The sequence below is a fragment of the Schistocerca nitens genome, chromosome 9 (assembly GCF_023898315.1).
Source record: "Schistocerca nitens isolate TAMUIC-IGC-003100 chromosome 9, iqSchNite1.1, whole genome shotgun sequence".
Taxonomy (NCBI): Eukaryota; Metazoa; Arthropoda; class Insecta; order Orthoptera; family Acrididae; genus Schistocerca; species Schistocerca nitens.
The window spans coordinates 342698179-342719640 of NC_064622.1; the positions used below are offsets into that span (position 1 = coordinate 342698179).

At 41.9% G+C, this 21462-nt stretch overlaps 1 protein-coding gene across 2 annotated transcripts in view; it reads left to right on the forward strand.

The window, feature by feature from the left end:
- Positions 1-21462, forward strand: part of LOC126203207 (CUE domain-containing protein 2) — a 102331-nt gene that overhangs the window by 63196 nt on the left and 17673 nt on the right. For both annotated transcript variants that reach the window (XM_049937450.1, XM_049937451.1), the window contains exons 6-7: positions 2139-2264; positions 18521-18701. In XM_049937450.1, coding sequence (XP_049793407.1) covers positions 2139-2264; positions 18521-18667 — 273 coding nt within the window. In that variant the 3' untranslated portion in view covers positions 18668-18701. The remainder of the gene's footprint in view (positions 1-2138; positions 2265-18520; positions 18702-21462) is intronic.

Genomic DNA, 21462 nt, shown 5'->3' on the forward strand with positions numbered 1-21462 from the left:
ACTTTCAGAAGAGGATTCAAATTAGTGTCCGTAAAGAAAGATTCACCTCTGTGACATTATTTTCTGAACCTTGTTAAAGTATGTAGATTTCAAAAATACTATTACTGCATGCAAGATATTTCAAAAAAACAAAACCAGGTTTCAAACAATGGAAAATCCAGGATGGAATGTAACAATATTAGAGAAGGAAAGGTGCTACTCACCATATAGCGGAGGTGCTGTCGCGATAGGCACAACCAAAAGATTCACACAATAACTTTCAGCCATTAAGGCCTTTGTCAAACACTCTTGCAAACGCAACCATGCATTGTGGTTTCAGTTGCCTGACACTGCAGACGTGGGTGCGAGTTGCGTTTGTGTGTGTATGTGTGTGGGTGGTTGACAAAAACTAGGTTTCAGTTATTCAATCATGAAAATGTTTTTCCCTGCTCCATCATGTATTTATTGAAGGAAAACACAATTTTCTGCCAAGGCTGTTACTATTTACAAAAACTTCCATTTACTAGACCAGTACAGTATGTAACTGATTGTTTCATACATCATTCAGAACATCAGCAGTTTTTTTGTCAAGTGCACATGTGCACTGAAAATCTGAGTGACATACCTAGTAGCAGATAAGATTTTGACAAGCCAGATAATATGCTGAGTCTTTGTTCTCATGTTTGCAAATGTACAGTATTATTTCATAACAAAAATTTATGACCTCATAAAGTATATTAGAATAGTTTAAAGATGTGACAGTCAGAAGAAAGCAAGTTCAGGAGTGCATCAACTTGAAACACATATGGTTGATGGTGTCAGTGTGCTGGCCAGCACTGTGTGGGGAAACATAAAGTGATGTCACAATATGTCATGACCACAGGAGCACTTGGTCAGATTACAGGCCGGCAATAGTCGAGAAGCAAATGAATATGTCTTGCAACCTGTTGATCTTATACACCTTTTGAAAACAGTCTTCCAGTAAAGATCCTTATGTGTCCCAAACAAAATTTTGAACAATTCTCCTGCCCAAGGTTCAGTTTTGAATGTCTTCTTCATTTGCAGTCTCAGGTGTTTCAGCTTTAATCTTTGGTGTTCAAATTTGTGCCCTAAGTAATGAAATCACATTTCATCTTCTGTGTATTCAACTTATAAATTCCTTACAGTTGTTGTTCTAGTGGCCAAGTAAATAGAGGAGACATCAGCATATTATTACTTATGCTCTGTGGTAAACTGTGTTGCATAGTCATTATGGAAACTGTCTATTGTTGTGGTTGATTTGATTGGACATGCCATGAATAACAAAAACATACTGTCTATTAATGTTAACTCAGTGATTATCACTTTATGAGGGAAAGGTGGACTTTTTAGTCCCATGACAGGTCAATAAATTTTGTCCATTAGTTTTCAGTAAGTAGATGACATTCTTGAATTGCTTTTGATCAGCATTCAACAGCTGTGGGACCCATGTTGTAGAGAGCTTCCTGTTAGTAAATTTCTGCATTTGAAATATATTGGGCTCTTTTTCTTGAAATCACCAAAGCATCATAAATTTCATAAACCTTTATTTGCAAACTAATGGTATACAATATCTTAAAATTTTTGGTGTTATCTTCTTCAGTTGCAGTTTCGGAACACCATTCAGTGTATCATATTCACTTTATCCACACACATATCAGCTGTTGAAAATGAATGAAAACAGACTCCTTAATAAACCTTCAGCAGCCCAAAGTAAAGGATTTTAATAAAGTGTGGTACTCTAATTCATCCATCTGAGTGCAACACACATAATAGGGTGACAAAACTATTCATTTAATTGTGCTAAAGCATAATTAAAAGAGAAGGAATTTCAGTATACTTCTGAGTTTACCCACAATGCAGTGTATAACTAAATGGTGAGGCTAAGATTGTAATTAAGATGTAGACTTTATACTTTGGAAGAAATCATCACCCAGTATCCTGAAATAACTTGAGATTAATTGTCACATAATGCTTTCAAATAGGTCATAGTCAATTCCTGATCCATCCTTGTTCATCTGAGAGCTGATCTTGACTTTCTTATTCGAACCATCATTGTACAATGAGCAGTTTACTGAACAGTATCATGACTTGTTTTGATACATCTAAAACTCTAATTAAATTTTCTTACTTGGTTGCAGGCATTAGCTCAGCGCCAGAAAGCTGTTGTAGATGATCAGGAACTGAAATCTCGCATAATAGCGAGGTATAGCTATGTGGACAAGGATGATGATGTTCGTGAGCACAGGCCAGTGGGACCAAAAGCAGTATGTATTAGCTTTTCACAAGCAAAATTACACACAAAACATTAACTGCAGCTGGAGTGCAGACAATTGATTATGCATGCATTGTTCCCATTGTGATAAACAAACTCAGCTTTCTTTTTTAATGTGGTTTATGAGGGCCTATGTAACTGCGTAGTTGAAAGATTAATCTTACTACACAGAACATTATTTTTGCTGAAATTAAAAACTAATGACACTAAATTTTACAAAATAATGAAAAAATTATAATAGTGCCTGTGGCTCCTATTTAAATGCTCATTGCCTAACATGTTTTCTAAAAGATAGAGCAGAGTGCACTTTTAATTTAATATCAAATTTTGAACACAATAATAGTATTTGTTAACTTTTGCTTTTCACAAGTATTTTTATTTTAATCTCAAGCCCGTGGATCATATTCACATTAACTCGTCATGATGAGGAATGTGTTAATAGGTTCACAAATTTACAAATAAGATCAATTTCCACTGTGAAAACATAGCTAGATACTGTCCATTTACGTAAATGAACGTTTTGTTTTAATCTTAATTTACAGCACCCTTTTATAAATGTAACTCAACCTCATGCATACTGATCTACTCAAAATTTGTCTGTGGAGTGAGAGCAGTTGTCAGGTAGAAATGATTTCAGTTCCGTTTGAAACTTTCATTATTTGCATCGCCTTTACACTGAGGTGACAAAAGTAATGAGATATCTGCTAATATCGTGCCAGACCTCTTTTTGCCCGGCGTAGTGCAGCAACTCGACGTGACATGGACTCGGCAAGTCCGCTTCCGAGTGCTGAGCCACAAAGCCTGTATAGCCATTTATAACTGCAAAAGAGCTGCTGGTGCAGGATTATGTGCACGGACTGATCACTCGATAAAGTCCCATAACTGTTTGATGTAGTTCATGCCAGATGATGTGGGTGGTCAAATTATTCATTCAAATTGTCCAGAATGTTGTACAAACCACTCATAAACAATTGTGGCCTGGTGACATGCTGCATTGTCGTCCACAAAAATTCCATCATTGTTTGAGAACATGAAGTCCTTGAGTGGCTGCAAATGGTCTCCAAGTAGCTGAACATAACCATTTCCAGTCTGTGATCTGTTCAGTTGGACCAAAGGACCCACTCCATTCCAAGTAAACACAGCCAATGCCATTATGGAACCACCACCAGCTTGCACAGTCCCTTTTTGCAGCTCAGGTCTGTGGCTTCATGAGGTCTGCACCATGCTCGAACCCTACCATCAGCTCATACCATCTGGAATCAGGACTCATCTGACTATGCCATGGTTTTCCAGTTGTCTATGGTCCAACCACTGGGAGAGGGGCTGCAGGCGATTCATGTTTTTAACATAATCGCTCATGTCGGTCATCTGCTACCGTATCCTATTTAATGCCAAATTTTGTTGCATTGTGCTAACATATGTTCGCTGTACATCCCACATTCATTTCTGTAGTTATTTAACACAGTGTTGCTTGTCTGTTAACACTGACAACTATGCAAATACTGTTGCTCTTGCTTGTTAAGCGAAGAATGTCAGCCACTGTGATGTTTGTGATGACAGGTAATGCCTGAAATTTTAAATTCTTGGCGCACTATTCACACTGTGGATCCCGGTACATTAAATTCCTTAATGATTTCCAAATTGGAATTAATGTCCCATGCATCTAACTCCAACTACCACTCTGGATTTAAAGTCTCATAATTTCCGTCATGCAGCTAAAATCACATCAAAAACCTTTTCACATGAATCGCCTGAGCACAAATGACTGTGACGCCAATGCACTACCCTTGTATACCTTGTATATGCGATACTACCGCCATCTGTATAAGTTTGTATCGCTATCCCGTGATCTTTGTCACCTCAGTGTAATTCACAGGGGAGGAGCTCAGATATATTTATGACTGCATACCTTGCTCCTTTCTGTGCAACAGTGATGTTACAGTGTAGATAATGGAGACTACTTTTGTTCGTAGTGTTATACAGTATTTATGCATGCTGTTGTTATTTTCAAATAATGCTTTTGTTAGTATACACAGTTTTTCAAACAATTGCCTGCATGAAGTTTGAGTATGGACTCCTGATGATATCCTTATAGCTTGTTTCTGTTTAACTAATATTTTATTTATATGTTTGCAATTGCCTCAAGAAATTATTTCATACAACATAAATGATTGGAAGTATAATTTTATAATGCTTTCATCACAAAATTTTTAATACACGGTTAGTGAAATGGTAAATGGTATGTTCACTGCAGAGGCCCTTCTGGAATCAAAATTATGACTACCCAGAATCGTATATTTTCAGTTATGTTCAGATGTTCTTAAATACGTTAACTCTTTCAATTATTTGAGGAGGAAGTTAACTGTGAAAAAAGTCAGTTTTAATGAATATCTGTCCTACTACATTTGTTGAAGATGGTTCTTACTAAGGCAACCTTAGTCTGTCTGGAAAGATAATTTGTGAAAATGATGGTTAAATATATGGCTGAGTACAGTAGTTATATCAAAAGAGTATGCTTTTAATATTTTGACGAAATGTTATCAGCCCCAGGTGAATTTTTACTTTTAAGAGAGAGAATTATTTTCCTGATTTCACTGGAAGAAGTTGAGGCTATCTTGAATTGGTTAATATGTTCACATGTACTGCAATGTTTTGTATTTTGAACTGATTATTCACACTGCTGAATGCTTTGTGTCATGGATGGAACATTTAGACATCTTTAATTACTAGGTCATCTTGTTCCCCAATAGACTTTCACATTTCCCTTCCAATTGTACTTCATATTGTTTTGATTTTGCTTTCAGTACTGGTTTTGATGTGATATGCGAGCTCTTTGATATTTTTATAACTTAAAAAAAAAAAAAAACTTGCATTATATGACAGTTGCACATACACTGATGGGGAAAGAAATCCCAACCTCAAAAATAAAAAGTAGAGTAATGAAATTTCAGGGAAACATTTGTCTAGGTAACATATTTAAGTGGTTAACAGGGCAAGATCACTGGTTAATATAAGAGAGAGAGATAAACCATAGCAAATTTGAAATGCTATTACATTAATAACTGGAGTAACTGCCAGAATGGTGAATGCAAACATGCAAATTTGCATGCATAGTGTTGTGCAGGTACCGGATGTCAGTTTGTGGGATGTAGTTTCATGCCTGTTGTACTTGATTAGTCTATATTGGAACATTTAATGCTGTTTGTGGATGACAGTGGAGTTGTCGTCCCTTGATGTCGCATATGTTCTCGATTGGAGATGGGTCTGGTGGTTGAGCAGGCCAAGGGAACATGTTAACATCCTGTAGACCTTTCTGGGTTGCAACAGTTGTATGTGGGTGAGCCTTATCCTATTGAAAACATGCCCTGGAATGCTATTTGTGAATGGCAGCACAACAGGTCAAATCACCAGACTGACACACAGTTTTGCAATCAGGGCGCATGTGATAACTGCAAGAGTGCTCCTGCTGTCATACAAAATTGCACTCCAGACCATAACTCCTAGTGTAGGTCTAGTGTGTCTGGCACGCAGCCATGTTGGTTGCAGGTCCTCAATTGGCCTCCTCCTAACCAATACATGACCATCACTGGCACTGGGGAAGAAACAGTTTTCATCAGAGCTCTCTAATGAACTCCACTTGGCAACACTAAAGACACATAGGTGGTGGTCTGGGTTTAGTGGAAAGCATGCTATAGGGCACCTAGCTTGGAGCTGTCCAAGAAATAACCAATTTGTAACAGTTTGTTGTGTCACTGTGGTGCCAGTTGCTGCTCACATTGCTGGTGCAGATGCAGCACATTGTGGCAGAGCCATACATCAAACATGATGGTCTTCCCTCTCAGTAGTGCCATGTGGCCATCACAAGCCTGGTTTTCTTTTGACTATACATTCTCATGGCACCTCTGCCAGCAGTCATGTACAGTAGCTACAGTCCTGCCAAGTCTTTCTGCAGATTTGCAAAAGGAACATCCAGCTTCTCGTAGCCCTATTGCACAACCTTGTTCAAACTCAGTGAGTTGTTGATAATGGTATCTTTTATCATTTTGAAGGTGTTCTTGGCTAACATCAACTCAGCACATGCAGCCTCAAAGCTAACTAATTGTCATGACCGTTACAGTGTGTATTTGATGCAAATCTGATTTCCATCTTCACAGTGGTGCTATTATTACCACTATTATGTCACTGGCATGAAATTTGAATAGACATCGTCTTTCATGTATAGACATACATCTACAAACTTTCATTTACGTCGCACAACTCCTCCTTGGCGTTGCGAAATTTCTCTCTCTCTCTCTCTCTCTCTCTTTTTTTTTTTTTTTTTTAAATATGCTGACCATCCTATGTGATTCTCTCTGTCTCTGCTTCATGCCTTTTGTTATCATAGTTCCTGTGATGCACCACTGGTCCACATTTTACAGTTTGCATTGGAAAAATAAGTTAAAGATTAACTAGTTGTTACCCATTTTTAAAGGTATGCAACAATAGGTTGATCATGAGGGAAACAGCACAGTTTGATATGTTTTTGTACCTCACATTTTATGTGTGTACTGGACCTTTTGTTCTTGATATGTATAGTAGCGGTACACTGCACTGATACAACATAGTGAAAAATACTAGATTGATGAGAAGGGTGGCATTGCCTTACTCGTCCATGGAAGTATGGCGTATTAGCAATTGACAGTAATGTATATGCTACAATTGTTGCTCCAACTAGCGACAGTGCATGTAAAACTACCTAGTGCCTCATATAAAATTGTTGAGTTTGCTACCCCGTGACATCAGTCACATCAAATGATATATGGTAGGAAATATTTTCACCAATCCGTGCACCTTCACCTTGTTGGACAAACTCAGCTCTTGATATTTCCAACTCTCTCTCTCTCTCTCTCTCTCTCTCTCTCTCTCTCTCTCTCTCTCTCACTCACTCTCACTCTCAGATGACCCCCACAGGGCTAGATCATTACTGCATTGTGATTGCTTTGATTACAAATTGGCCTCCTCCCTCAGCACTAAGATGGCTCCCCTATGACAGTGATTCATCCGTGTGTTCAAGACGTGTGTGGATGAACTACAACTTTTAGTTTAGTGGAGACCAATGTGTGTATGGCTACAGGAGATACATTTTAATCTATCTGACAACACCAGACCTACGAAGCTTTAATCTTCATAAAAAAGACGGCTGTAGTGGACTGAGAGCTAAAGAAGAAGTATTGGCTCTTTGCCACACTACCAGCCTAAGAGGAGTTGCTATATCAGTGCATGTACATCATAGGTTAACAATACTTTCCCTCTACCTGCTCCAACACGAAGCCTAAATAGGAGGCTCTCACCGAACTACTTACGCAACTACCCCATCCCTTCCTCCTGTGTGGGGTTTGTAAAGTGCACAAGATGTGCACATCATATAAACGTCTGTGAAACAAGGGTCAGACACACACTTCAACACCCTGTCGTTCACTGCTGTTGATCTCTCAGCATACTTCACCTGCCAGATGAAAGAAAGTGACCACAGCGAATGCTCAGTAATGCAAACCGGACACTGTACAACCACTTTGTTGTGTTTGAATACTGTGATACTCTTCACGAATGGTGGATCATATTACCAGCACATATCACCAATGCCCAGTGGCTATTGTAATGCAGAATGGAATTCTCAAAGAAAACTCAAGACATTGTCCAGGCAGAAGTGGGGCATTTTGTCAGTGACTACTACTGCAGGTCAGGATTCAGTTCTTCAACACTACAGAGGGGCAATTAGGATTTCACATCCACCAATACAACTACCCCTTCTCCATGTGGGAGCTGGATTTGGTTTTTTCTGTGGCTTGTCACACATCTCTTGGACACGATATGTCCCATTACTTTATGTTGTGGCACATCACAGGATGAAGTAACCTTGCTTGTACTTTTTAACTTCATTTCCTGACTTGTGGACGGGGTTTATTACAATTCCACTATTAAAACCTGGAAATGACTGTATATACCTGAGATAGTGTTGTCCACATCAGATGTGTAAGAAAAGCCTTGCAGCAGGTAGTCAGCTGCTATCTTCTCTGTATCTTAGAATGAAACAGCTTTCTAGTTGCTTTCACTGTGGGTTCAGGAGGTATCACTCGACCTTTGAGTATGTATACCTCCTACAAGTGGCTATGACAAGTGGCTATGCAGCAGGTTTTCTTATACAGGCATCATATAGTATTTGTACTTTTTGACATTGAGAGGATCTGGAATACCATTTGGCAGCATAACATCCTCCGACACCTTCTTCTTTTTGCAATGAATTTCAAAAAATCAGTGACCCCCCTATCTGATCTTGTTTAACAGAAGAATGGGTCCCTCGGAGGTGGGTTTTAAATCCTTGCCATAGCTGTTAATAGCCCCCCCCCCCCCCCCCCCGGGGCTCACGGTTCTTTCATGAATTCGTGCATGGTGCACACGGGGCCCCCGAGCTATTGTGCAGCCAATTTTTCCTTCCCTGGTGGCATTTCCTTCACCCTGCCCTCCCTCCCTATCGTCACTCCTCCTCCATTGCCCCCTCCTACCCCTCTCTCAGTGTTCTGATTTATATCGACCAGGGCTATCCACATGATTTCTTGTATTAGTTACAATTTTGTTCTTTTTGCCTGTTCTTTCACTCATTTTGGTGTTTAGGTCTCCGCTTGAGGTTTAACTTCCACTTCAAAATTTCCTGTTTTTAAGTCTGAGCCATTTAGGGAAGAACTTCCTCCCTAGCATCTATGGTGTGAATACCTCTCCCCTCCTTCCTTTTCTTCTCCCTTGCCCACTGTAGCCCCCTTCCACCCTGCCAGGTCACCAGTACTTGTAGCCAGTCCGTGTTGTGGGGCTGTTATGTACCGATATGGCTGAGCTCCCTGACAACACAGGGATCACACTACTGATACCTGAGTTGTTCGCTCCTCATGTATGCCAAGGAGCAGTTGCTTATCTTCTCAGAGCATCAGAATTCCTGGCAACAGCCACTGTGCCAGACGCCCCGTGCTGTGGCTGGGTGGTGCCCATGGGGAGATCCCCTGGTCAGAGTGGATGGTATCAGTGCAGATGCTTGGTGCGTGAAGGGTATCAAGTGGCAAAAATCTGGCCATTCTTAAATGGCCAGCTCTTTGAATGGTGAAGGATCATTGAATCCTGCTCCATATGACCCAGAAACCTTCCCTTCCCTGGCCACACCATTGGAGGAGGTCCAGGCTCGCTGTCTTGGAATGAAACACTTTCCCCACTACCTCATCTGTACCAGGACAGATGGAGACACATTCAGCACCACAAAACCATTGTTTTTTGTGAAAAATATTGAGGACAAGTTTGGTGAAGGGGAATCTCTTAGTAAGATGTGGTCGGGCTCCCTGTGGATCAAAGTCTCCTCTGCTGACCAATCTGCAGCTCTTCATGCTTGTGATTGTCTTGGAAATATTCCAGTGTCTATTACTTCGCACAATTCTCTGAATATTGTCCAGGGAGTGATTTTTTGTAGCGACCTCATCCTCCAAACTGATGAGGAACTCTGGGCTAATTTGGAGTGGCATGGCTTTCATTTTATTCGACATGTGCAGAAGGGTCACAAAGACAATTGCACCAATTCTGGCACCTTCAGTCTGCTTTTGAGGGGCAACCCTCCAAGAGAAGATCAAGGTTGTGTTCTACAGATGTGACGTGGAGCCATACATCCCTCCACCTATGCTTGCTTTTTGGGCATATGTCTTCCTGCTGTATGGCGGACGCTCTGTGTGGTAACTGTGGACACCCTCTCCGTGAGGGAAGCTCCAGTGTTCCGCCACCTGTGTATGTCAGTTGTGCTGACTGCCACTCCTCTCACTCACCAGATTGCCTGGCTTACAAGAGAGACCATAAGATCCAAGAATAACAAGTTCCTGGATTGCCTGTCTTATGCTGAGGCTCTCCAAAAGTATGGGAGACTCCAACCAGCATCACCATCTTCAACTTTTGCCTCTCTTACTTCGTCTCCTCCTCTTCACTCATCCTTACCCCAGCTCCGTCCCTCTCTCCCCTCCCCCTCCCCTGCAGTTCCCACGACCTCCCATCAGGGAACCTCTCCCCCTCCCCAGCTGAAGAAGTGCCCCCATTCTTCAACACCTGCCAGTGATCAGGCTCTCTCCCAGGTCCTCTCTTCCCAGCATCTCTCAGGCTGGAAGACTCCTACCACCACTCGGCCATGAGATGCACCATCTGTGCACCCCAAGATAGACCACTCTCTTTCAGTTCCCAATCTTACAGACGCATGTACTTCCTCTGTGCCCTACCCTCCTCCACCTCTGACAGAGAAGAAGAAGAGGAAGAAGAAGAAGAAGAAGAAACCTAAATCCCAAAACAAGGTCCCCTCCCCAGTGCCTCTGGATGTGCCATCTCCCCCCTCGCAACCTGAGTCTGACATCTTATTTATGGATGTCGCCTCATCCTTGTCAGTGACAGCTACTGACCGAGTGATAAGACCTTCACTTGCCTTTTTTATGTCTAACCTGGACTCTCGCCACACAATCATCCAGTGGAATTGCAATGGATACTGTCATCACCTACCGGAATTGCAATGTCTTGTCTCCTCCTATTCTGCATTCTGTCTTGTTCTTCAGGAAATACATTTCTGTAATGACCACTCTCCAGTATTTCGTGGTTTTCAGGTGTTCTGTCGGAACTGTGCCGGCCCGGGGCAGCATCTGGTGGGGTCTGCACTTTGGTTCGCTCCGATGTCATTAGTGACTGGATCCCACTACGTACCATCCTGGAAGCAATAGTGGTTCAAGTCCAAATGACTCTGGCAATCACCACGTGCAATGCCTACCTCCTTTCAGGTAGGCCTCTTCCTTACATTGCACTGTCTACCTTAATTCAGCAACTCCTGCCCCTGTTTCTCCTCCTTGGGGACTTCAGTGCCACTACCACTGTGAGGGAGTGTCACTTCAACAGGTAGGGTCTCCTAATTCACCAACTTATCTCAGACCTCGATTTTCGTCTCCTCTTTTTGCTATTGGTCTCACGATATCCTCCCCTGCGCTCGTGGCTTCCCTACATTGGTCATCCCATGAAAACCTTTGTGAGTGACCACTTTCTGGTGATTCTAGTATTGCCCTGCAGCCGCCAGGCAGACAGGCCTCCACATAGGGCATTTTGCAGGTCCAATTGGTCTTTATATATGTCTGCTGTGCTCTTCGGCACCTTCTGTGCAAGGTGACTGTGCCACTATTCTTCATGTTGCTGGCACTGCTGTCCCCCCTTTCCACAGGTCTCCCTCGTCGTCGACTGGTACCGTGGTGGACAAAGGATGTTGCAGTCACTGAGCAGGACCACCGACAGGTGCTGCAGTGATTTAAGTAACACTCTTCACAGACAAAACTCCTCACTTTTAAGCATCTCTGTGCTAAGGTGCGTTACCTTATTAAGAAGAGTAAAAAGTAATGCTGGGAGAGCTATGTTTCCTCCCTGGGGACATATTCCTCTTCAAGTTTGGTGCAAGTAGCCTTCTGGGCTGCGAGCAACAGTCAACTGTCTAGGGTCTTAACCTCCAAGGTGCTCTGTACACTGATCCATTGGTCCTCACAGAACACCTCATGACACGTTTTGCGATAGCATCGGCATGCTCTTCCTATCCTACTACCTTTCTCTGTCAGAAACGCAGAGTTGAACTGACCCCCATCTGTTTCATCCCGCACCATGCTGAGCCCTATAATGAGCCCTTCACTTAATGGGAATTCTTGCAGGCTCTTACCTCTTCATCCACAACCAGATGGTCCAACACTTGGACATTCCCCCAAGGCAACATCTCCTCAGCGTCTTCAGCCACATTTGGCTCATGGGTGCTTTTCTGTTACAATGGTGAGAAAGTATAGTTATCCCCATCCTTGAGCCTGGGGAGTCTCTCGACAGCTACCACCCAATTAGCCTAACGAATTTACTTTGTAAACTGCTCAAGAGGATGGTCAGCTTCAGATTATGTTGGGTACTCAAGTCTCGGGGCCTTTTCTTACCATATCAGTGTGGCTTCCAAGCAGGACAATCCCCAACTGACCATTTATTCAGAAAGGAAACAGCCATCTGATAGGCTTTTACTCACCACCGGCACCTTGTCGTGGTCTTTTTCCACCTACATAAGGGATAAGACATGGCTCGGCGCCATCACATTTTAGTTACCCTCCATGACTGGGGCTTCCGTGGTCCAGTTCTGATTTTTATCCACAAGTTTTTATCTCATTGACTCTTCCAGGTTCGAGTTGGCACTTCACTCAGTGCCCCTTGAATTCAGGAGAACTGTATCCCACAGGGTTCTGTGCTAAGTGTCACACTCTTTTTCATTGCCATCAATGGGCTTCTGACCTCTGTTGGACCTCTGGTTACACCGTTGTTCTACATCGATGATTTTTGCATCTGGTGCAGCTCCCATTTGGTAGCAACTGCTGACCACTGGCTCCATGGCGCCATCCGATGGGCCTCTGCATGGGCCACCTCCCATGGCTTCCAGTTTTCTCCCTCCAAAACACAGGTTATGCATTTTTGTCATCGACCCATAGTACACCCCAGTCCAGAACTTTATTATGTGACCAACTCCTTGGTAGTAATAGAAATGCTTGCTTTTTAAAGCAATAGACAACATTTCTACTACTACCAAGGATTTTGTAGGTGCCCAAGTCATCTTGCATTGTCCATCGGTGTTTTGCGGTGGAGTTTTGAACTTCACTCTCACTAACAAGGATACGAATGAACACGGTAACGGCTGGGTCACTGTTCGGTGTTTTGCGGTGGAGTTTTGAACTTCACTCTCACTAACAAGGATACGAATGAACACGGTAACGGCTGGGTCACTGTTGCACTTGTACGTGGACCAAAAGTCGATAAAGTAAAAGGGCTATATAATTTCAATTCACGTGATGTCATCGCTTATCGGACATTTCAGATTTGTGAAGTGTACAACAGAGATAAGGGTTCATCGTATTACATGTCCCATTTCTTGGGCCTTATTTTTTAAAGCAAGCTGACATGGTTGCCCCACATTTGCCACCTAAAGACTACATGTATACAGAAGCTTAACACTCTCTGCCTCCTGGCCCACACACCTTGATGTGCAGACTGTTCTGCTCTTCTCCATCTTTACTGTGCTCTGGTCTTGTCCAGACTAGATTATGGTTGTCAGGTTTATGACTCAGCAGCTCCTTCTACTCTGAAACTGCTTGACTGTGTTCACCATTGTGGGGTGCGTCTGGCTGTTGGTGCCTTTTGCACTAGTTGCACTGATGGTCTCCTCACAGGAGCGGATATTCACACTTTACACACATGACAGAGCCAGCTCCTCATTTCTTACATAGTTGCCATTCTGCCATTCACCAACTCCCTGATCGTCCCGAGTACCCTGTGCTCTTTGCCAGCGAGGGATTTCTCCCTCCTAACACCAGCTCATGGGTGGGTGGGTGGGATTGCCGATTGGCATGCATCTCATTTCCCCCGTCAGGATCTTCGTCTCCACTCACTGGAATGCACTCCTGTGTCTTTCCTCCCATAACCCCCCTTGGATGGTGCCTAGACCATGGATTAGGACCGATCTATTGCAGGGTCCTAATATCTCTGTGACTTCTAGGGTTTTCCGGTGTCTTGTTTGTGCCATCCTTGCAGAGTTCCAGGGTGCCACCATCTTCTACACTGATGGTTCTAAGACAATCGATAAGGTGGAATACGCTTCCATGTCTCCTACTGGCTTTAGAGTACCATTTATTGCCGGGGTCATATAGTGTGTTCTGATCAGGACTTCCAGCCATTCACAGAGCCCTCCTTTTTGTTTCTCAGGCCTCCCTCCGCAGTGTTTTAATTAGTTCAGAGTGAATGAGGAGCCTGCAGGCTATTGACTGATGCTACTCTCTTCACCATTTGGTCTCTGCTATCCACGACCTTCACTCTTGCCTTGGGCATGCTGCCTGTTCAGTTGTCTTTCTCTGGGTCCAAAGTCATCTGGGCATCCAAGGGAATGAACTGGCTGACCATTTGGCTAGAGAAGCAGATACGTATCTCCCATTGCCTTTCATGATTCCAGCTGCGAATATGCGGATCCATATCAAATCTCTCTTTCCCCAAAAATGGAATGATATCTGGTGTGTTACTGCTCGTAGTAATAAACACTGCACAATGAAGGAGTTTACTGCAGTTTGGCACTCTTCCTTCCACTCCTCTGAGGAGAAGTCCACCGTTTTATGCCGTCTATGCATTGGTCATACCAGGCTCACCCATTGTTTCCTCGTGCGCCAACCCACTCCCACAATGTGGTTGTGGAGCCAGACCAGACTGACGGATCCCAAATATTGGTGGAATGCTCCCTTCTTTTGGCCCTTTTGCTAAATATAGTCTTCCCAATACCTTAAATTTAATATTTGCAGATGATTCACGGATGGTTAGACTGGTCCTCAGTTTCCTCTGTGAAAATGTCCCCCCTCCTCCCCCAGATATAAGGTTCTACTTTAGCCTTGGAGCAGGGGAAGGTTGGTTGTGGTTGGGACCTGTTTTCCAGTCTTCTCGATCTGTGACCCCAAGACAGTCCCTTTTTTCCAGTTTTTAGCTTTGGTCTCACCATTTATGCCTTTTACTGTAAGTGTTTAATGTTCATTCTTTCATAATTTGACTCCCCTGACTGGATCCGTGAACTTTTAGCAGACCCTCTTTCTTCTATGACTAACTTCAGAATTGGAGGACCGATGTCGTCATTGTTTGGTCCCATAACCCCTCTCAATTAATCAATCAATCAATTAACAGTGTAACTTCTAGTAACAGAAAGTCCTTTCCAGTGTTCTGTGTTTGTAGATGACTACTTGGTCCTTTGTTCAGCTTCTATCCTTGCACAACAACCTATCAGTTGTGAACGACTGTTAAAATGTTGGAGGAATGGGTGACGAAGAAAGTTTTCAATTTTTCAACGGACAAGGGAAATTCCCCTCACACCCACCTTAGTTTTAGTGGTAAGAGGGCCCAGTGGACAGCCTGACAAAAACTGAACACAGATCAAGCATGAAAACAGGAAGATGATGTACAGAACTGTGAAAAAAAGTGAAATAGGAACAGTGGACAGTCCAAGCTTAACAAGTGCAACATTGAGCGAAGAGCAAAAGCAAAGGCGTCATGTTTAAGTGGTCACGGTTTTGAACTGCAACGCAGGCAAACTGGGTTCTAAACCCCATTGTGCCATTTATTTTTATTTATTTATTTATTTATTTTCACAACTTTATGAACTGTCTGACCAGTCATTGAAATGTTTGTTCTCTTTCTGTACTCTTGGCAGGCGTCACATTACACATTGGTTATAGAATATATGTCACGTGGTAAGTATCATTACCATTGCAAGTAAATGTGACAGCAGGCGAGATGCCACATAGATGTCTCACAGAAATGAAAACAACAATTAAACAGATGTGTACTATGTTATAACAAAGGAATAAAAGAGTCAAAACTTCCAAAATGGAACGCAACTTTAAAAATGTTGAAAACATATGTGTGGACAGAGCACAGAGAAACTGCATGAATGTGAAACTGTTGCATGCCTTTATTACAGGTTTATGTGACAAACTATTATGTTTTCATCGTTTCCTTGGAAATGATCACATTCATATGAACACCTAAATCAGGCAAGGAGGCATATCTCCCCCACTCACCAGATGTACAAATTAGGTCCTATCATATGACATACGTACTGTCACTAATGTCATTTATGATATAGCAGACATTCAGCTGACTTGTCATTTTGTCATCAAAGGTTTGTGATTGAAAAGCCTCTTCCTTTCAGCTGCTGATATAGTACTTGTGCAGAATCAACTTCCACTGTGGGTCCCTTCCCCACAACTTGCTGTTGCAAAATGTTACACCACGACACAAACACAGATTTGATTACAGTGAACAGGAAGAAAAAGTAAAATAAATAAAGGTACGAGGGAGCTTTGAAAATGGATCATCCGCTTTACAGTCCGACACCGTAACCACTCAACCATGATGCAGTTGTTTCTGTTCTTTGCTCAATGTAGCACTTGTTAAGCTTAGACTGTTCGCTGCTTCTATTTTTATTTATTTATTTATTTATTTATTTTTTGCCACAATTTACTATACCTTCTTCCTGTTTTCATGCTTGATCTGTGTTCAGATTTTGACCAGCTGTCTGCTAGGCCCTCTTACTACTAAATTGGACAGTAGTGTGATGGGGAGTTTCCTTTGTGAGAAGACTGTGTATGTCCTTTTTAACCATGCACCTTCTGTTTTTAAACTCCCTGCATTTAGTATGAGGGACATTGTTTTTAATTTTAAATTGACTTTTAAGTTTTCTGGACCTCAGATTTAAACTTAATTGGCTGTCAAATCTTATGGACCTGAAAGCACAATGCCTAAAAACAAAACATTTTAAAATGTTGTAGCCATAGCACATGGGAAGCAGACAGAATCTGTATGCATCAGTTTTGCAAAGCATTCCTGCATCTTGACTTCATTGTTGGTGTATGGTATATGGGTCTGCAAGACTCTCCTATTTAAAAATGTGTGGCATACTGCACCATGAAGGATTATGCTGGCTACTGGGCCTTTAAAAATGGGCCCCAGTCTCTGCATTGAGACTGATGAGTCATAACTTAACAATAAGGGATGCCAGCCTTGTAAAATATGAGTGTTGATTCATAGTAAGGTTCCTGAAGTGGTAGATCCACAAGCCGAGGTGTCTGACAAAATCCAGCAACACTGCCATGCATGGTGGCTCCCTACTGTTGATCCCAACCTTCCCTGCTTCTTTTCACCATTCACTGTTTGCATAGCAGCCACCCATGATGGAAGTCCCAATCGCCACTACTGCCAAATGTGAAATTCATTCAGTTACCTGGTTATTAAACACAAAAGGGGTTCCACATATAGACATCCATTGTTAGTTGTGTGAACGTTATGGCAAAAGTATTGGGCCATTCAACCTGACCGTCAATCACAAACGGGGCTGTCAACAAGTTCGAGAGACTACTGCTTGAGATCAAAGGCTTACCAACCGTGAACTGGCTGTTTGGGTTCTTGAGATTTGTGCTAGCTCAATGTGAGAATTTTGGCCGAGAAATTGGTGAGCCACAAGGTGTGCACACAGTGGGTCTCACGAAGACCACAATTAGTAGAATGTCAACTGTGCCCACCAATTTCTTCAACAGTGTGAAGACAACAGGGAGTAATTGTTGAAATCAATAGTTACAGTCATCGAACTTGCGTGCCTCCTTCTCTTAAGTTTGTGCAAGATACTAAGAAACTTGAAACATTAGTTTTCCACATATGTTGCCACTGTCCTCACATATGGCTTCAGAAAGGTGACAAATAGATTGTGCTGTGTCTGTTATAAATGATTTTTGATTAGTACAAGTGTCAGGGACCCTGTGACTCAATAGTATAACTTTACGTTAAAGAGTGTGTAGTTTTCAGGATATTACTCTCACAGAAATTGGTTCTGGTGTAGCAGTGAAAAGAGACAGTTTCCTGTATACTGTCTTAATGTACACTATTTCTGATGTTATTCTCTCATCTCTCCTCAAAACACACCAGATTTTTAAAAATTCACATTTTACTAAATCCTTCTAGAATATTGTGTGTGATGTGTATATTTACCCCTTTGTTTACTGCAATGCACAATTTCATTTTGCTACATCTCACTCCTTTCTGTCTAACCATGATACGTCTCCTGGAGGAACCTATAAAGAAATCAGTAATAGCAAATCTAATGAACAATCCATTTAAATTTTTATAAGACTTCATAGTCACCATTGACTGTAACAGCTTTTTTTTCAGCCTTATGCTAATTACCAAGTGGTGTACAGTAAAAGACTGTACTTTACATGACAATGAGTTCTCATGTAAAGAGTGTACAAGAATAGTGATCTATGTGAAAGTTGTTAACTTTGATAACTGTATAGGTTATCTATGCTATTTCTACAACGTATGTATGTTGACATGTTCTTGTAATTAAATAAGTACAAATACGAAGATGACATGTGTACATGTCAGATGACTTTTAGATTTGAAGTATGCTAAAGCACAGTCTTCTTCAGTATACCACTTGATAATGACCCAAATGCCAAAATTGCAATATTGCAAATAAATAATTTTTTACAGTCAGTGATGACTATGACGTCTTTTCAAAAATTTTGCATGACTGCCTACATGAACCATGATATGTTAATCAATTTGTGTAATGTTTCTGTTCAAAGTTTTAATGTAGTTGGTATTTCTCATTTATCACAGGAGCCTAAGAAGCTGGTGAGGTATCGTGACAACAAGATTGTCAGTCTTAAAGGAGAACGTTTCACTGAAGTTAAAAAAGATGACGAAGAAGATGTGAAAAAAACATATGTGAGCATCAAGCCAGCAAGGCAGTATCGTTTCCACTGATATTCCTCCTAGAGCTTATTTGCTCCACAGAAAGGTATGATTCATGTTTAAGTTGTGGGTGGTAAATATCCAACTGAGGAGAAGTGAATGTAAAATAATTTACTGTGGAAAGTTAAAAATTTCCTCAATAGAAGCTTTACAGTTATGACTCTGATAATCTTGCTGTTTTTTCAGTTCACCATATGGCTTAGGAAGAACATTGCATTCCAGACATTCTCTCTCTCTCTCTCTCTCTCTTTCTTTCTTTCTTTCTTTCTTTCTTCACACTGACTTTCTAATCAATTACAAACTGTTATGTGATACTTCCAATACACATTATTCATTTATATGTCCTTCTGGTTGTTACACATACTCTGCTTTGACATTTTTAGGGCTGTAATTCGTAGTAGTTCTGCATAATAGTATTAAAATAGTCCAGACATAAATCAAGAATATTTTTATTGATTGCTACTTGATTTTGAAAAACTGAACACCATTGTTCTCAGGACTGCCCCAAATTTTTCAGTTTAAATGTTACTCTTAACTGACTGTAATAATTAAAGCTTATCATTGTCTGTGGGATTGATAAGTATTAGATACAAAAAAGAAATTGATTGTTAGTCATTTGAATTAATACAAATCTGAAACATATGTAGTTTTTTTTTATTTTGCATTGTGGTTGCTGTCCCTGCCAGTTGACACTGCACTGGAGGCAGATGAGCTGGCATGGTTATTGCAGTGGAATTGTGTGGACAAGTGCCATGGTGGGAGCATGCAACATGTGGTGTGGGCAGACCCTCTGGTGGAAGTGTTTACCTGCAGATGACAGTAAACCAGACGGGGCAGTTCTAACTCAGAGTTAACAACCGTGGATCTCACCTTGTGCCTCAGGCCAGTTGCCGCTTCCATGTGCTAAGTCATCGGCCATCCATACCAGCCATGTGTTGTGTTTATCCTTGTGCATACATCTATATAATTACAGACTTCCTATTTCCCCATAGGTTGACTCAGATGGCAAATATTCATTTCCTCTCGGGGGGTGCTGTTCCCTTGCTTGTTGTCAAGTAACTCTCGGCCTGTTTAATACCATTGCTGACAGTATTGCTGAGTGGCATTCTCACACTTGTACAAGTGCTGAAGTGGCAACGAAGGACATTCTTACACACGTAATGCTTCTACTTTTTTCTTCCTCTTTCATAATATTAACTGTGTGCCACTATGGACATGGAATTTATACATACTGGCAGATACAGTTGTACCTACAGAAGGAACAGCAGCAGTAGCATGAGCAGATGCAGGCACTGCTAAACCAGAATGCAGAAAATGCCACTCAGGTGGTGGGCGAGGCAGCTGATGTGCAGTTTGCTTGCCCACGTCGAACACTGTTCCCAGTTTCAACAAGTCTATGGACAAATGGAAAAATTAGTTAGCTCCACTGGTTCTTGCTGCACTGCTAGGAAGGGCATATCATCAATCCAGTCAACAAAACTGCCATGTTATTGTGCTGCAGCGTGGTGTTGTATGATGATGTGCAAAATTTGAAGCCCTCCGCTGATCCCAAGAAACTCCTCTTTGGCAAATTTTATTGGTTGCTTTAGGACATCAAACCTGTGTGTTGGTGTCTTGGTTGCAGTTTAACCCGCACTACAATGGTCTCGAACAGTCATACGTTGCCTGGATCACCAATTTGCAGAGAGTCTGTATGCAAGTGTAACTTAAAAGTGCCCCAAATGTGTTGCCTTATTTGCAGACTTGCTATTTGAACTTTGTCCAGATTGCGGAACCATATAAGCTTACAGCAGTGGCAAGGGATGACCTTTCCAACAATTGGCTGGTGGTGCAATTAGGTAAACATGGTAAACAGCCCCCTTTGCCCCAGGTGGCCTTCCCTGTAGCCAGGTTACCATGTGTTGATGCTGTTGATGATTCTGGTTCAAAGGCATCATAGTGCTGTCTGTAAGCAGTGTCGAGTTTGATGGGTTTGCATCCATTGACTTGTCAAAATTCCCTCCAAAAGTGTAAGGTCCGTGATGTTGCTTGCCTTGTGCTCATTGAGTGAACCAGCAGTCCTGCCCCAATTATCTTTTGGTACATGTTTTCCATGATTGCCCGCATGTGGAGGCCATGTGTGAGGTACCCCATCTGATGTGCCATTGAACATTGGTTTGTGACAGTTGCTGAGCCATCAGTCATCAGATGCCCCTGTGTTTTCACTGTCTACAACATCCCACACGGGTTTCTCTGTGTATTTTGCTGATGTTGGTAGTAAATAGGCACATGATTGAATTTCAGATGGATACTAGAGTAGCTCATTAGCTTAGATACGCACAGGCTCTTGGGCTGTCTGGTGTTCAGCAGCCATTATATCAGGATGTGTTGTATAGTAAATCATGTAAGAATGTGGAATGGTAACTTAAATTATAATGGTCAATTCATTGTTGCCTCCTTTGGTGGTCGGTTCGGTGCCTGAGTCTCCAGAAAAATATTTTTGAGGTAGAAGCATTTTCTGTTTTTTGCTTCCAGATAGTTGACATAGTCCATTTAGTGTCTCAATTGGTTCCTTTTCTGGATTTGGGCTCCTTACTACAGTCAAACAACCAGCTGTTCAAGAATAAATTGGGCTGGTCAGAAAATTTTGAGGTCCACATTTCTCTTACGCTGTCAGCAGTGCTTAAATTTTGTCGCCCCCAACCCATTCCCTTCTCCATGCACAACAAGATAGAGACTGCATTGCAGTGTTGGCAGGATCAGGACCTCATTTCTCCTGTTTCATTCAGTCAATAGGCCACCCCTTTGATGGTGATTCAGAAGCCTAG